Genomic DNA, 18959 nt, shown 5'->3' with positions numbered 1-18959 from the left:
GTTGTTTTTTTTAAATAAGGCTACCGCTAATTTAATTTCATATTCGTATGTAGGAAGTAGTATATTATTTGTCTGAAAATGTTGATGTCTTAACTATATAAATAATAAACATAGGATATTGAAACCATCACAAGTTAGATGAGCAGAGAAGTGGAGCAAACGTAATGCCTTCACCCCACTATTCATTTATTTTATATTATATATATTAAATGTTTATAAGTTATAAGCAATATAATGTCTCTCTGTTTAATATTTTAGAAATCAAAATTTCTAGACTATTATGCTCCAGAATATGAAATTAAAAATAAATATTGTTATATTAAAATAATACATAAAACCTTCAATATTTTTTAATGTAAATATTTGAAATTACTGTTCAGACACATTACTTTATTTGGTTTATTTTATTTTTTCATCGATTGTTGTCTACAGCGTATTACGCCAGGATAAAACCTTTTAATTAAAAAGCAAAATAAAGTATATTAAAGAAATTGAATTTTAAATATTTAATTCTTGGACAAGTATACAGTGTGCAAAATTTTAAATGAAGATACAATTTCTAAGTACATGAAGAAATTGGTATAACTGTTTCACATAACATTCAGGTCCCTTCACCTGCAGTTTTAGACGCGTATTATGAGAATGTCCCATACACATACATAAAGTTTGTAATACACGTCTTTTGCAGGTGGATTGTCGTAATAATAAAAATATCTCATAGTTTTATTATAAATATAGTTAAAAAGTATTTGTTTTTTGAGGTAAAACACTATGATAAAGTTTTGTAAAGTTGTTGCTAATTGATATATTCTATACGCTTGACATAAATACAACAAATATTGATATATGATATCATTCAAGTCTACGTCACTATACTATACACAGACAGTATTATATTTAAAACCAAATATACATCATATTTGTGTATTGTAAATTGTAATACATTATTATAAATTAGCATATTAAACCTATAGTATATAATTATGTGATGTATGAAATGGCTATTTTAAATTTAAATATAAAAACTCAATAACATAATAAGATAATATTATGTTATAAGACATGAATAATATCGGTCAGCTGTTTATATTTATACGAAATATGGGCTATAACTATGCAATAGGTAGACGTGGTGTATATAGATGCACCAACTATGGTTAGGTCAGGTTATATACTATATAATACTTACGGGACAATGTAGAGTCATCAAAATTCCACACAGACGCGCTGCCATAACCTTGGACGTCGTTGACATGATGTTCCAGTAGCATTCTGGTCTGTTTGTCAGTGGCCAAAGATAGTGGCGACTGTCCCGAGTATGTGGCCAAATGCGGGTCGGCTCCATAACTAAGTAACAGACGCACCAGATGCACGTCTCCATTTTCTACAGCTTCGTGTAGGGGCCTGTAAAAACGATAAATTTACTTTAGAAATAAATGACACAATTTGATTATTAATCCTAACATTGAACAGAAGGAAAAGGGAGAGCAACATCTTACACATACGCAATTTTAACAGTTTCATGATATGTATAATAGAATAATATTAAATACAATTATAAATAATCGAAAATATTGTAAAACCGAATTCAAGTGATGTGGTTCAAAAGTTTTTCACTAGGAGAGAAGGGCTAATTGGCATGGATCTAATATTGATCTTTAGATATTTTTCGTTTTGTAGGAATTAAATAACTCGTATAGTTATACTAATACGAATAACAATACTGCAATATATTATATTATAGAGTTGATAACAAAATATATTTGATTGTGAATGTATATATTATATATAATTATATTATAGGTACTGACCGTATGCCTCCTTGAGCGCTGGCGCTGACATCTGCCCCGAACAGAAGCAACAATTTGGCGATGTGATAATGGCCTTGTGAACACGCTTCATGTAGCGGCGTGTAGCCTGCGTTATCGGCTACCGATGGAGCGTACTCAAGTTTTTCCATGCAATAACCCACGACATCCTTTAAACAGAACACAAAATAATAAGACACGTTGTCATAAAGCACGCCGACAATCGAATTCGAGCACAATCGGTCGATTAATACAATAATAATAATAATAATCTTGTGTGTGTATATATATATATATATAAGCCCTTATTGTATAGTGTGTCTAGAAAGTTTGTAAATGCTTGTTACATATATATTATATGTTGTACGGTTGGTACGTATATATAACAAGTTTCTAAACTTTCTAGACACACGCACATGATTATTTCGAAGTTTTTTTTATTATTTCTTAAATCTATACCTAATGCCCAATAGTTATTCCTAATAATAATAACAATATAACTTCAATTGTTGCGGTCCACGATGTATTTTACGTAAAATAAATAGGTACATATTATATTAAATTGAAGTGTATATCTACTGCGCGTATATACAGCTACAAGTGACTATTAGGGCAATACATAGTATAATGCGTTATATTATAATATATGAAGGCCGATCGATCGTTTGTCGAGTACTCGAGAGCGCAATAATAACACGGCACGCGTCTCGAAAAATAATAATAAAAATACACACACACACACACTCACACAACTTTTATAAGCAGGTACTGTAGTTATAATTGAGCGGTTGAACCCCGCAGGGACATCGTTTGAGGTATCGCAGGGTAAACATTGGCTTCTTTATTTTAGCCGTATAGGTACCATATTATATTGGCTTGACTTAATTTAATGGCGGTGCTAGTACAGTTAAAGTTAAGGTAATTCGTGTAATGCAATTAAACAGTAAACTTTTTAAAATGTATATCGAGCATTGGAATGGTTAATTTTTAAATTATGTACATTTAGATATTTTATATATAAAATCCTATAACTATACTGTTAAGAAATGGAATTGGAAAAGAAATTCATAAATCGTTATGGAATCGAAAGGTTCTATATAGTTCTCCATACTACCAATAACCCATATATTATGATAGGGATTTTGTTAAATTTATTTTGTAACCTACATGTAAAAATCAGATTAACACCGCCGCATTTTACCGTCACTTCTTCAGATCGGCGGAGGAAAAGTTTGGCAGCGCTATAAAAATGAAATGAAGCTCCCAGAGTTGAGGTAAATTTAACTCGAGCACGTTCAAAAGTTTATCTTTGGTACCGTTTTCTCCGAGAACGAGATATTATAATATGCATGGTAGAGTCCTTGATATAAGTAACGACGGATGGGAAATGCGTAGGATCAAAATTTAGTTTTTAAAAACAATTCCGCTGGGTCGGCTTCACACGGAACACAGTATAATGATGGTATATTATAATTTATAACCATATACATTCATACCGCCGCGGCCGCCGGAACGATACATAAATATGTACGTGTGCGACGACAGTTTTCGTCGTATTTATCATGAACACTCGTCGCGCACCACCACTATCGACAATCGCCGCGAAACACGTATAATATATACGATACAACAATAATATAATAATATTATATCGGAAAAGTTGTGTGGTGGTGCGCTTGTCCCAAGGGCAGACGCGGTCGAGATGCGCGTGTACATCGTCATATATATATTATTATAATCGTCGTGTCATCATAATAGCGTGTCGCGCGAAAATCGTTTCTGGACGAGTTTGTCGGCGGGGGTCGGAGAGAGGTTTGCTGGTTTGCACCATTACGAGGTCGAGAATGCACACACGTCATCGGTAGAACTATCGAACTTCGTTCGACGTATGTGTGTGGGTTCTCGACAATTTTTATTTTTTTACGTTTAACTAATTTTGATAAAAAAAAAAAATTAAAATGAAGTAAAAATACGAGCACTTTATGTACAGAGTGATTCATCAAGCATGCTCATACTATTTGAATTTATTGAAATTCTAAATGTTCTAGAATTTTTAAATATAAGCTGTATTTTTAAATAATTTTCTTTATCATTTCAAAATTATTTCTTATTATTTAAATGAAAAGCAACTTTTTTTTATTGACAGTTATTGTTATAGCTATCTATTTTTCTCAATTTTTAATGTACTTATCTGAATCAAAATTATAGACAGATGTTTTTGAGTTATTAAAATAGATACTAATAATTATGGTTTTTAAACAGTTTCACAAAAATATAAAACTCTAACGAATGAACATAAATTTGTAAACACTCTAATGATGTCTTCTATTTTAGAATTTCCAGAAAAAAAAGAGTGATTTTCATAAGAAAAAATTCTTATAGCCATCAGCTATTCCTTTTACGTAATCTAAAGAATCTAAGTAGTTTAAATATGATCTAAGATATTTAAAGTATAAGTAATACTTACAAATTCTAAAAATCAGAATTAGAATAAATACAATACTATAGGAAAAATAGGGGTAGTATATCTGGCGAATCACCCTGTATATATTATTTACGAGAGATATATTGCGTCGCAACTATTCCATAGCGCGTGGTATACGAGTAAATAATAAATTATATTATTATATTAGCGAACGCAAAGAGCTGCTGGTGGTGAGGAGAGGAGAACGTTACGACCGTATATAATAACGGTATCTACTCCTCCTACCATTGCATTTTATACATATTATACACATATATATAATATGCGCGTGCCTCGGAGACTGTTACGTTGAGTGTCGTTCGGCTTCGGTTTTTCTCTCACTTTTTTTATGTTTACACGCGATGTAAATAATGCGAATAACTTGCACAGTGTACTATGGTAATAATATAATACAATTTAATTAAGCGCATCAAGTTCTAAACATTGTTATCGAAAAATGGAGGCCGGCAAATTTCAATATTATTATATATTATATTGGTATTATCGTAGCGTGTTAACACAAGCAATAGCAGCAATAGCAGAGAAATCGTAGATTCGCTAACGTACATCACATTATATTTTATTCTAGTGTAGACTACTATATAATATGTCTAACTAATACCGTAAATACCGTAATACGTCTGGATAACAATATTACGCTATTCAAGAGTGGTTCACTACTATTTTTCAGAAAGAGACAAAATTATTTATAAAAATGAAAGTGAAAATTCTCGTGTTAAAATGAAATAATTTATTTTTATTCTCAAGAATAGAAAAATATAGTACAATACCACGTGTGCATCATGTGAGTGAACAGTTTGGTTTATAATATTTTAATGTTAAATTTTTTATTGACTAAAAAGAGCAAAATATTTTTAAAAAATTTTAAATTCGTAAAAATATTCCATCATATTACCTATACTAAATTAAAAATTTATTCGAAATCTATATTTTAATATTTACCGAATACATATTTTAATTTATATCAAAAAAAGTCACAAGTCTCAATATATTTTGAAAATACTAAAGGTAGGATTTTTATAAATATAAACGTGATACTAATATAACGTGAATAGGTATACTACCTATTTATATGTACATAAATTGTAAGGATTAACATGGTGTCTAATCCGCTTGATATTTTTAAGACGATATTAACAGTTAAAATGTTTTAAATTTTGATGTGTAAATGTGTAATAATTGAGTATTTTAAGATAAAGACTTGTTAGTTATTAGGTTGTCCAAATCGGCCTAATTAAACCGACCAAGTCCTCAATTATCCTATTTAACTTTAAAATGTAAACACAAGTAATTTAATTCGTGATAACAGAATACAACTGTTTTAAATATTTCGTACACCACAAGGTACAGTTTTTGTTTATACCGGCATTACCACTTTCTAATATTGCAGAATAAAAACCACACGAACAAACGATCCGCGTTTTCACTATTCACAAGTACCTATACAACTGTGACAACAATAATCAGCGATGGAACGCAAAAACGTTACCGAAAATGTAGTGCGCTACTTGTATATTATAATAGGTATAGCACGTTAACGCTACTATATTCTGAACAGTAAACCGCCACCTACATAATAAATGTTATTATAGACTCGCGGTATACCTTCCAACCATCGAGGAAAAACGAAAAGAAAATCATGAGAGCATATTAAACTGCACTGGACGGGACGAGGAATTATTAGCCGATAAATCATCGTTGTTGCGCGGTCGACGACGTGATCGATTCGTTTCGATTCTCTCCCCCTTCTTCCTTGCCGATCTCGCAAACCCGCAAATCGGACATAAATCACGTACAATAATACAATATGTACCTATGTATATATTATACATAATAATAACGATGAAACACAACCAATATATACGACGGTGGCGTTCCGTCCGAGTGCATGATAATATTATTATTGTTGTTATAATAATACCATCATCGTTTGTGTTATATTTTACGAACGAATACACACACTATATCAACCCCGTTGTATTTATATTCGTGCATCATATTATTATTCATATTTTCCTGATATATTCGGTAGGTCACCATCGGCGACGCGTTTCCCGTCCGATCGATATGCGGTACAATTTGAAATCAACCCATCCGTAAGCCCGGCGCGTAAAACGAAAATAACACACACACATTTGAAAACTAATTTAAACGCGAAATACTATAAATAATCACTTCCTTCTGTGCCAAGCCGGACGTAAACGTCTTAACAATAATATTTCGGATGCGGACAACAAATTTTATGGAAGGGAGAGGGAAGTACACGAGAGCGTGGCACTTTAAACGAGCTCAATGATTTTATCACAAATAAACGATGTGCTGCGGTGCTGTTTTTCGCCAGTCTTGCTCAACTTGTAATCAAAATCATAAGGGCTTTGAAAATATGGGAAATAAAAAAATTAAGTTTAAGCTAGTACAAGTACAATAATATTACATAATTTACAAAATTAAATTTATTTAAACAATTCGCATTTGTGGGTTAGCGAAACGTATTTAAACATTTTTTTTTCGAACTGTTAGGTACGTCTTCTCCAAATTTTTTTTGATAAATCAAAATAATTTAAAACCAAAAATTAATTTATTTTATCAATTATAATTATTGATTAATATGCGAGTAGCCAATAACTTTAAAAATACAAAACGTCCTAGCGCTAAAGCAAATACTCATACTTTGCTCCAGTGGCCCATACCTATATATAGGTATGTCATTATAACGATTTAAAACGATAAAAATATTAAAATAACTTACATCGACACCTAGTCTGGCGGCCCGGTGGAGTACTGTCTCACCATGACCCTTATTGACTATCCATCCTTTGATTTCAGCGTGGATTTCTGATACATAACGAGGTGCACTTGGCGGAATAGGGGAAGCAGCAGCGGTGGTCACCACAGTAGCGGGTTTTTTGTCTGACAATGGTTCCTTCTTCTTCTTTTTCTTGATGTAGTCAAACCCCGATCGAAACTTTTTGCGCATTAATTTTCTTTTGAACAGCATCCGCGCTGGTGGTTTTACACTGTTACCTCTAGCACCAGTTGCACCAACAACGTCGTCTTCTTCGTCCTCTTCTTCTACGTCATGCAACTCCTTCTCATCTTCGTCATCAAAATTAGATGCGGTGGCCTCTTCGCCGGCACACCCTTTTTTCATCACCTCGTCTTCGCGCTGTCGCCTTTTTCGTAAGTTCCGCTGCATTAACTTCTCTGCGGACACGATCTTCTCACGCTTCATCATACGTCGTCCCTTGAACATAACGTCCCGGCGCCCGAACATATGGCCACCCAACCGTTTTGGCTTGTTTTTGCCAACTGCTCCACCGGGTCCACCTGCCTGCGACGACTGGCACGCTGCCAACTTGGCCGCTTTAGGCTCCTTAGCCAGCTTTGGCGGCGGCGGAATGTTCATGATGGAGGTCAATGACACCTGGTCGGCGGCTACGGCTCCGGCGGTTGGCGGTGACACTACTGATATGAGTTTGGATGGTAGGCGCAACGACCGCTTGAACTTATACAACTCGTCCTTCCAGTCCTCCGTGGTTGCGACAACGGGATGAGCAGATTTTTCACCAAGCGACTTTTTTCGCCGCCTCTTTGGAATGATTTTGTTTTTCACGTTACCCTTCTTTTTGGAGGATGCCTGTTGTGGTTCCTGCTTAGCCAGTAGCGGTCTATTCCGAGACCTCAACCGCATTCGGATCGTTTCGTTATCCTTTTCTTTTCCCTTCTTGACGACAGCGATCAATTGTGTTGGACCAACCGCAGCAGCGACTACTGTTGGAGCAGGAGTTGGTGACGGTGACGCACACTTCCGCCTCCTTTTCACCGGTATCTTGACGGTTTCAAAATGTGCGAACGCATCATCTAAAAGCTCGTCAAAAGCGAACGTGTAGTCTTTTAAAGAGTTCTTTCGCCTCAACGATTGTCTGGGATTAAACTTGCCAGCTACCTCGATGGCTGCGGCGGTCGCAGATCTTCTCGACGTATTTTCGATGTTTTTTGTTAGGTTTTCTTTTTCCACCACAACTTTTTTCCGACCAGCTTCGGCTTTTTTACTCTCCTTCTTGTTGTTGAGATCTTTTTTGTTGCCGTGATCCGATTGTTGTTGTTCCTTCTTGAGATCGCGTTTTTCTTCTTTTTTCAGTCCTTTCTTCTCTTCTTTTGCTATCACTGCTAAATCTTTCTTTTCCAATTTGGGTAGTTGTTCTTTCTTAACTGTGTCCTTGTCTTTCTTTTCTGCTTTTTTCAATTCCTTCTTTTCCTCTTTTTTCGTCTCTTTTTTCAGTTCTTTTATTTTTACCACTTTTTTGTGTTCTTTCTTTATTTTTTTGACTTTGCCAATTAATGGCTTAATAAGAAGTCGTTTTCTTCTAGGTTTTCCTTTAGCTGATTTTTTCTTGTTGTCTTCTTTATCTTTAATGTCGTCCACAATCAGTTTTAAAATTTCTAGTTTTGTTTTATTTTCTTTGTCCATATCCGAAGGTTCTGCGTCTTTCTGTGTTTTTTCTTCACAAACAATATTTCCTAAGAGAGATGACTTTTCCGACTTCACTTCTTCAGTTAATTTTGACTCACTTTGAACATCTGATAATTTATTGTCTTTATCGGTTTCATTATTAGGTTCAACTTTTATTCGTTTTGTGTACTTTCTTTTGGGTGGTTGTGGTTGTATTTCTTTCGGTGACTTCCTTTTAACTGGCGTTTTGACTTTTTTCTTTTCTTGAGTTTCAGCCAATTGAACCACAAACGAGTTGCATGTGTTCGTCCAAAAGTCCTCGTCGTCATCATCTTTTTCAGCTACTTCTTTATTTAACAAGCTCAGATCTGGTTCTTTTATGGGCGACGGCTCTCGTCTATAAAAACAATTTTAAACGCAAGTTAACAAATATAATTTAACTCTTAATTAGTAATTATGTTTAACATTTTAGTAATCAGACACTTGTACATAATAAATATTGATACTCTGGTAGTAGGTACTCGAAATATGTTCAACGATGTCACAAATCAAACAAAGCATTATACACGTGGCAAATAATGTCAATAGGTTTTTATATAAGAATCTTACTTGATATCGAGCTTGAGATCTATAACCGCTTCAGTTTCCGTGAGCGGAGTTGGTTCTTGTTTTGTTTGAGGTACACTGTTATTTGATGGCAAAAATGGGTGAGGTGATATGGCTGTGGCAGCAGCCATTGGGCTGCTCATTCTTGTACCACTGGATGACCCTTCGGCAGATAACTATATACGAAAAATAAAAAGAAAAAACACATAAAATATGATTTGTTAACGTGAAATCATCAAGAGCGTGGACATTTTCAGTAGAAACAAAAATAAATAATACAGAAAATATGAAAGTTTAAAATAAAAATTGTTGACAGTAATATCAATAAGTTAATAAGTAAAATTTAATTTTTAAGATGTTTTATTTTGTCAATTGAGCACTACCTAAACGTAACTAATGAAGTAATACTACGTATTATTATTGTAGATATAAGCAGTAATAATAAATGTTGGTATCTCGACATTTTTTTTATACCAAATATTAATGTCGGATTCTCGCAAATTATAAATCACATTTTATTTTAATCTCAATAAATGGAAGAAAGATTACCAGATTTTCAAAATGTCAATCTTTATTATACTAGTCGTCGATAAGACCCTTATTAATTAAATTAGACAGTTATTCCATTATGATAAAATAGTTATGAGTTATGACGCATACCACAAAATACAATTTTATCTAGTGTGGTTTAAAACGATTTTCCTAAGGATATTCTCTAAAACAATTATTATAATTATTAATTATAAGTGTGTTCAATTTATTTAGTCAAATAAATCAAAAGTAAGATTAAATTGAACTCTAATGACATTTGTGTTACGCATTATTAAGTAACAGTGTTAGGATACACGATTAAATGTTGATCTGTAGGTACTCCGTAGTGTTGATTTAGAAAAAAAAATTGATATATTGAATTGTTTGTCTTTAAGTATTTAAAATCCATACTGTTAACTATATGAGTATATTATAATTACCTGTCTTATGATTAGAATTAAATTTTGTGGATTACACATTATTTTAAATATTTTATTAAAGAAACGTTTGTATTAAATTGTAGGTATCTCCGCAATAGAACAATACGTGAGTTTTTGACATGTACCGATATTATATAATGTCTTTTAACTGAGAGGTCATTCTGATTTTTGTGCGGCACAGAGAGCGTTACCATTACGTCATGAACGAAACGGTTGCTTATGCGATAAGATAAGATGTTATGTGATAGTAGCCACAAGACATTTCCACGTACTGATATATTTGTAAGCAGTGTGGATTCTCTCTTTTTTTTTATAACTTTAATTTTTTTAATAAATAAGACGGATGGGAATAATATTAGAATTATACAGAACACAATTATTGACGACAGCGTACCTGTTTCCTCTCGGCTTTGGTCCGGATCCTCGGATAGTTGCTATACGCTCTGTCCATGTAATAGTCGATCTTCTTCGGGAACGGCGTGACGGCCGTGCGCTCGGCCATGTAATAGTCGGTTTTCTTGAGGGGCGTGGTCGACGGTTCTTTCCGGATGGGTGTCGAGAATACCATGGCCGGAGTGGACGGCGCCTCGGCAATATGCGGCCGGCTATTCTGATCGCGCGCCTCGATGTTTTGCTTGAGTATCTCCAACACGCGCTTATCGGCCTGCGCGGGACCTTGCTGCTGCTGCTGCGGCGGCGGCTGCGATGACGGCGGCGGAGGCGGAGGCGGCTGCTGCTGATGCTGTTGATGTTGCTCCAGCGCAGTCGACGGAATCGGATGGTGCAGATGCTGGTGCTGCAAGAGCTGAGGATACTGGTGCAACGGATGGGGATGATGTTTCTTGGACAAAGTGTACGAGTTGAACTTCTGTTCGATCTGCCTGTCTATGGCCGCTCGCCAAGCTTCATCTGCCGACGATAGTGGCGGCACCGTGTTATTGGCGTGTGGGTGGTGGTGTGGGCGCACTACCGGCGGCAGCGGAGTCGTCGGGGCGGCCGCCGCCGACAGTAACGGTTGCTGCGGCGAAGACTGCACTACGACTACGCTCTGAGGCGGCGGCGGCGGTAGCGGCGTCGGCGGTGGAAGCGAAAGCGACATTTGAGCAGCGAACTGATGGTGGTGATGGTTATAGGCTACGGCGGCGTTATTGTGCTGTTGGTGCTGCGGTCCGCCGACGACAACGACCGAAGTCGTCTGCGGGGGTGGCACTGAAGCCGTCCCCGGTAGCGACCTGTTGAAGTCCGGTTTGAAGTTCACTTTAGGTATGTCGTGCCCGAACGGATTTAACCGATCGTCGGTTGAGTCGGCAGATCGACACACGGTCTTAACCGACAGGTCCAACGGAGACTCGCGTTTCGTGGGTTCGAACCGCAGTTTGGCTGGAGAGCTCGTGCCGTTGTTTTCTTGGTTCAGTTTTACCGGCTGCAAAAAAAAAAAAAAGCGAGACGATATTATAACAAAATATCTTTCGATAAGTACAAAAAAATCACATTCTGACATTTTCCTACACTATTATATACTTTTCGTACACCATAATAATATACGCACTATTATAGTAGTTTGGAATTAGGTACAAAATATTTAATAATAGCGAAAATTTTATATATTTTCTATACAGATGTTACACAACAATTCAGTATTTTTTAGCAATAAAAAAAAATCAAATATTTATTTTTTTTATTATAATTCGTTTTTTCATTTTATCTACCTACTTCAAATATTTATATTTTATAATTATTTGTATGTTTTTTTAATCGTTAAAATATACATTTCGTGTAGTACATAATATATTGTGTTTCATGGCTTTACAACATATGATGTAAATCACATTATCTCCCCTGATTGGCATGGCGGGAATTATATTTTTCACATTCACGAAATAAAATTGTGATATTATTGAATATATTATAATATGAATTATGTATTATTAAATATAATAAATGTAATTGTTTAAAGAGGGCAAGTAATAAAAGGTAAAAAAAAAGTAAGCCATTTTTTTATGACTATCGCATCGTGTTTATTCAAATAACTACTGAAAAATGTAAAAAGTTATAAATATACAAAATATATAAGTCCAACACGTGTATTATTTTTTATTACAATAACTACAGATGAGTAATTTCATATAAAATCAAAGTTCAAGAAGATTAGTATGGCAAGCCGATAAGAAATACAAAGTTTTGACGTTGAATAAAAACCGTAAAACAACTCAAACATCCTTGGCACTATTTCATATAACGTAGCGCGTTGGTTGGTTGATTGAGTCTAACCACGACACCGATAAGTATTATTGCATGTAAAATTTGGAATTTATATCACAGAAGTGTAAAAAGCAAATAAATTGAATGTGACAACACCCTAGACTATAGGTAGGTATTCGCATTAGTTTGTAATAAACTAATACGTATCAAATTTTATTTGTAGATAAGTATATAATATAATATACATCACCTACATATGAACCTAACAACGGTTTTTCTCAAAGGGAGTCGGGAGAATTAGACTATAAAAACCTACGGGTTATCAAAATATATGGTAAATTGTCGACATTATATTTAGGTAAAAATTAAAAATACAAATAAAAAACCAACTACCAAAACATAGAACGATAAGATATTTCTAGAATTTCTTACGGAAATGGATTACAAAAAATCGATAACATACGAAATCATTTAATTTAGTTATAATTTTTTTTTATATAGTTACTGAAGTAAAGTATAAAACAATAAAATATATGATAGGATACATATATATATAATATTGTACTATTAAGATCGCGGCACACATAGTGGTTAAGCCGCAAAAATTACAATATTTTCAAACTTAATAATCAGTATCTTTAACATCTCATTTTGTTCAAAATAGATTTCGATTTCAAACACTGGTTATATAGTATATAGTATTGCTATAGAAATAGATAATAATTATCTAAAAAAATGGATTACATTTATTGTTTATTATTATAGATATTAATCTTAATTCGATCCGTTTATACACAATGTTATGTACCAATTTAAATAAAACATTAGTGTGTTTGAAATAAGATATAATACTCTACTCATCGGTTAACTATATTATGGATCCAACAAACTACGAATAATAATATTAATAAACTTAATTAATTTATAACAGTGAGATGGGCTAAGGAAATGTGCGGGGTTATGTAACAATTTTAGAAACTGTCAGATACAATCTTAAAGGGTATATTTTAATATTATATACAATAATTTATAATTTAAAGTGTAAAAAACATAAGCTTCATGTGTGTATGAGCGTGTTAATTTTACCGCATCGAACGAATATAGGTACCTACGCTAGTAATTGATTATAATTATTATTAGTTATTACACAACCTTTGAAAAGCATCGAGAAACTGAACAGAGAGGAAGTCATCGGCGTTTGAACGTAGACGTTATAATTATAAATGTATAACATCGTTTACATAATAGAATACCTACTATAATAATATAATAATATTTCATCGATATTCAGATAGTATAATATTATATAAATAACAACACGGAGTGTTTTTGATCAACCACCACCAGAGATGCTCCCACACTATAAATTAAATTTACTATACAATAGGTGGGTATCAAGAATAAACAATTAATACAATTATAATTTACCGAGTGGTGTTTCTCATCGATTAAGGGACAAAAAATTACAGCACGTATTTTAATTTTTTAACAATGATGATGTGGCGGTGGCGGCGCCCAATCAAATGATCCAAGCCTATGCCGTAATGCGGTCTACATTAACCATGTGGCGGGGATAAAATTTTTCTCTCGTCTTCTCCAAGGTGAGACGTGTAAGAAAAAAGTAAAAACCCGATAGATAAACTTCGACCTAATCTAAAATTACGACATCGATTCATTCATTGTTTCCGCGCGCGATTGACCTTGTTCACTGAAAACGGTCGTCAATCGATCCTTGGTCCAAGCCCGAGTAAGCAAACTTAAAACAAATAATAGTACAGACAATGCAATAATGGTACATCAAAAAATAAGATAAAGTATCAAAATACTCTAATAGTCTAATAGCCATAATTTAAAAAGAAAAAACATAACTACCTATTTCTTCATAGAAAAAGAAACATTATACTTAAATTTCAAACGTTTTTACACTGCATTAGTGAATACATAAATACGTAACAATGCAGAGGTGTAAAAAAACAAAATTTTTTTTAAATAAAAGCATAACTATAACTACCTCTTAAGTATAGGCAGGATATCTGTATTGTAAAATAATATGATGCTTTAGTTTGTCAATTTAACATTTAAACAAGCAGGTAAAAAAGAGTTACGAATATATTTAAGAAGAACAACACGGATTCGTACAGGTTTAAATTTTGTATTATTGAGTACACACAAATTTTTTACTTAGTGAGGCCCAATAATCTTCCTGATAACAAAATAAATAAATATACACCAGTGGTTCGAAGTTACTACCTTTTTTACACTATCTACTAATTTTGAACATTTTCACGTACCACTTGTATTACTTTATTTGAGACAAAATTACGACCCACGCTGGTTTTATTAAACGCGCATAAAGAATGGCTGCTACAATATATAATATACATACATATTATATACACCTAAATATTATAATTTATCACGTAGTTATTTAATTACCTATTAGCAAAAAAATTAATCGCGTAGAAACCTATAATTTTACCTAATAATATATAATAATGTTATTATAAGATAAATATGGGGTAGTCACGGGCATTGTTTACATTTTATTCATCTAAAATGTTTTCGTCTGTATTGATAATACAATAACAGAAATAGAACGCAAATGTCACAGTGTGATAAAAATGAGTTAATTCTAAATACGGCGATGGTATTATAATTTCAAAAAATTCTTATTTTATAAAATAACCCCCACTAGCCTTATATGAGTATACAATATTGTTTTATAGCCAAATTGTAATGGCATTACTAATTACCATATAAACAACAATATAATAGTGAACACTGATCAGAATAAATAATAATAATTATATAACATCATAAAACGTATAATATATTAAACAATTAACACGACGTAAAACAAATAGATAAAATGTAAATATTCATTGTTAGTTAGTATTACTATATTATAAATATTTTAGACGACTTTCCTACGATGGAGAATAAAACGTAATATCCTAAGTCCAAATAATATGATTATTATAATAAGCACACGAAAAAAAAGTTATCAAGCAAACAAAACGAGAGGCGCATTATTGAATATGACCAAATTATAATATCCTTGGCGAGGAATAAGAGGAATTCGTTTTTTACAACGAACGTTTCCGATGGGCACACATAATAATAATAAGACGCGTGTACGGTGGTAACGATAACAACTACACGATGGGCGGAGTGTGTCGTTGTATGAATGGTAATCGTTATTTTATTAAACACCATTTCCGAGAGCCGAGAATACGAATAATATTATATTTATTACAATAAATATTTGATGACGAGCACACATACATAAACTGTACGTATATTTATTTAGCGTAATATATATAAATGCAACTAGACCTGAAAGACGGTTAATTTTCTTTCACGGACTGCCGTCGCAATTTTATTTGAAACGTCGCGGGAAAAAAATTTATGAAACAAAGTAATAGGAGAATCGGCTTACCAATGTCATTTTCGATTCGCCTACTTTACTTTTTTTCGTTTTAGTATATTGAACAGCATTGTTGTGAGTTTCCTAACCACAATCGCCGCCGCCATATACATAAATTATATGCATAAAACATTTTTCAGTGCGTTAAAAACGGGCGCGTGGGTTTAATGAAGTTTTTTTTGTCTCCGATATTATTTCGTAATATCTCAATATACAAATAGAAAACCTCCCTCATTCAACACCAAATCATAATATTGTACTAATATTGTAATTAGTTTCTAATTAAACACTATTACAATTTGCGTGCGGGTATGTGTACATACTCGTATTGATCGAGAAATAAAAATCTCCGGAGAGCCGAGGCATTACTTCAGAAAAAAATCCCATAAAAATAATTTTGTTATTAACGATTAGAAAGTAATACCAGGCAAAAGGTACGGCTCTAAGAGAGGGGGAAAGGGGGTAGTTGCCATATACGGCAAATAAAACGAAAGTTCTGTAGTTTCTAATTGACAATAATTTTTTGTTAGACCTATTATTAATTAACGAACAAAAAATATGTACAATACATATTTTATCAGCAATGGAAATACCGTAACAATATTGTTTGTTTCAGTAGTGGCGGTAATAATAATATTGTGTATAATAGGTATAAATGTAGGTATAACGTTAAATAAAAAATTTACTGGTCATAGGGATACATTTTAAAGACATATTAATGACTAGTAATTTCTATTAATACATTTACTTATGATAATTATAAGTATAGTTGGTTCTATTAGATTCTGATATAAAACAAGCAATTTTATAATCGCGATGTGTAATATAAAACGTGCTCTCAAATAACCACGACAGACGTGTGAGATATGCGTAAATACGTAATAAGAATTAACTATTTATATATTTATTAACTAGTAACTTATATTAAATCTCGGTAAAAAATCAAAATTATTTAAATATTTTACGTAACCTAGATTCGGTCAATAAACTTTATAACACACTCGACTGACCAATGACCATCCATTATCGACTTATCTCAATACACTTCGTCATCATGCACCATTTAATATCACCAGAACAAAAGTATGAATTGACGAAAGCCGAAGTTTTAAATGATAAATGAAAACTGTATGTTGATACATAATAGTCGTGTAAAATTCGCAGGCTCTGAACACGTGGAAAAACAAAACGAGAAAATACGTAGGCACTAGGCAGTACACTGCGGTTTGTTTCATAACAGTATAGTATATAAAAAACATCACGTAGCAGCGTATATTGGCCCCGATTCGCATCCGTTGGAATTTGATATTTTTGTATACGATAATATATCGATGTATTATTATCGGAAAACCGGATGTCGCAGACCAGCGTCGCGTGTCGTCTTCTCGACGACCGGACATAAGAAATAGCGGACACACCACGGCGAGAATCGGTTAATAGTGTTACGTGAAAATAATAAATTTCACCGGATAAAAATGGCATGCGCGCGTCGTATTTTATAGTTAATACATATACCTATATACAGAGTGATTCAACAAGCAGGATCACCCTTTTTTTATTTTTTAATAATGCTGCAATTCAAAACCTTGAGATTTCATACAGTTTTAGGAGTTTTCTGTGAAGACACTAACTTTTATTTTTTAAATAACAACCTCTTTTCTGTTGTAATCTATTAACAGTTAATTTATACAGATAGTAGAAATATTTTATGTATAAAATTTTAAATAGATACAATATTACATCAAATGTATATTTTTGTAAAAAAATAAATTAAAGAGTATTGTCCTTATTATACTATACATTTTAATAATTAAAAATCACTCGTTGTTGTTTTAATTCAGACACATTGAAATTTTTAATGAAAAATATTTGTTTAATAAATTACTGCAGAAATAAATTTGAAACATTGCTACAGGATCATCTTGAAGTGGTATAAAAAATATTCGTTTTCAAGTTAATTTAAAAATTCCAAAATTCTAATTTTGAATAACTCCAATATTAAAGAAAAAAGGGGATGGACGTCCTTAGTGAATCACCCTGTATAGATACACACGCAACAAACGTTGACGGTGGGTAACGAGCGAGTAGCGGTGTAAAATGTGAACGGAATAATAATAACATTGGCATAGATGGCGATCGGCGTTGCGGCACAGAACTTGAACGAATGCGTAATAAATGAGTGTACCGTCGTGGGCGTCGTTCCATCAAAAGGAACATAATATAGTTTCATAGGGCGGTTTTTTATTTTCCAAACGTGCGACAGCTGATAAAAAAAGAAATTTCAATTTTACATGACATTATTCTTTAAATGTCTAAGGAATGATAGCAACTTTTTTTTGGTGTTATATTTTTTCTGTGCCAAATCATTGAGAGAATTATTATCAAGCAGTGTCGTTTGTCCGATTACGATTTCAATTTACGCTCATTGTCAAACCAAAACTTTCGAACTAAGAGTAATATTTTTTATACGATTAAAACGGTTTGTCTGTTCTGACTGTCTTTCTATCAGCAGAACGATCGAACAATTCACAACAAAACAATAAAATTGGAACGGCCCAGCTAAAATTGTAAAAATTAAGAAACAAAAGAATCGTTCAATAATTTTTAATGAGACTCTGTACCTAAATTAGGCACATTTTTATAATGAATTAAAATAATATATTATTATTGATTGATGCGGGCAAACGACGTACAAAATGCAAACTGTCATACGAAAGAAAAACAGATATATTCCGGTCAAAACGAAAGCAACGGTTCGACGCCGAGATATGAATGGTGGATATAGAGTGGGAGAGAAAACGAAGAGGGGGCCAACGACAACATTGACTTTGACTTCACGACGAATAAATAATCAACGACCGAGGTCGTGTGTGCCTACTATATTATAATACTATACAGTATAGACGACGCCCGTTTGTCCACATTATTCTATTTAAACTGAAATATTATGTATACCTATAATATATGTATATATACGAAAACTACAACAATAGTATGCGGAGGAACG

The 18959-nt window shown here is 33.2% G+C and overlaps 1 protein-coding gene across 3 annotated transcripts in view; it reads right to left on the bottom strand.

The window, feature by feature from the left end:
* The window catches only part of LOC114127800 (uncharacterized), a 132379-nt gene that overhangs the window by 1829 nt on the left and 111591 nt on the right, over positions 1–18959 (bottom strand). For all 3 annotated transcript variants that reach the window (XM_050203348.1, XM_050203350.1, XM_050203349.1), the window contains 5 exons: positions 10718–11746; positions 9356–9528; positions 7043–9143; positions 1812–1978; positions 1190–1404 (listed from right to left, as the gene is read on the bottom strand). In XM_050203348.1, the coding sequence (XP_050059305.1) occupies positions 1190–1404; positions 1812–1978; positions 7043–9143; positions 9356–9528; positions 10718–11746 (3685 nt within the window). The remainder of the gene's footprint in view (positions 1–1189; positions 1405–1811; positions 1979–7042; positions 9144–9355; positions 9529–10717; positions 11747–18959) is intronic.

This window comes from Aphis gossypii, chromosome 3, assembly GCF_020184175.1.
Source record: "Aphis gossypii isolate Hap1 chromosome 3, ASM2018417v2, whole genome shotgun sequence".
In the NCBI taxonomy this organism is placed as follows: Eukaryota; Metazoa; Arthropoda; class Insecta; order Hemiptera; family Aphididae; genus Aphis; species Aphis gossypii.
The sequence above is the reverse complement of the archived record's forward strand: the minus strand, read 5'-3'. Positions and strand labels throughout refer to the sequence as shown.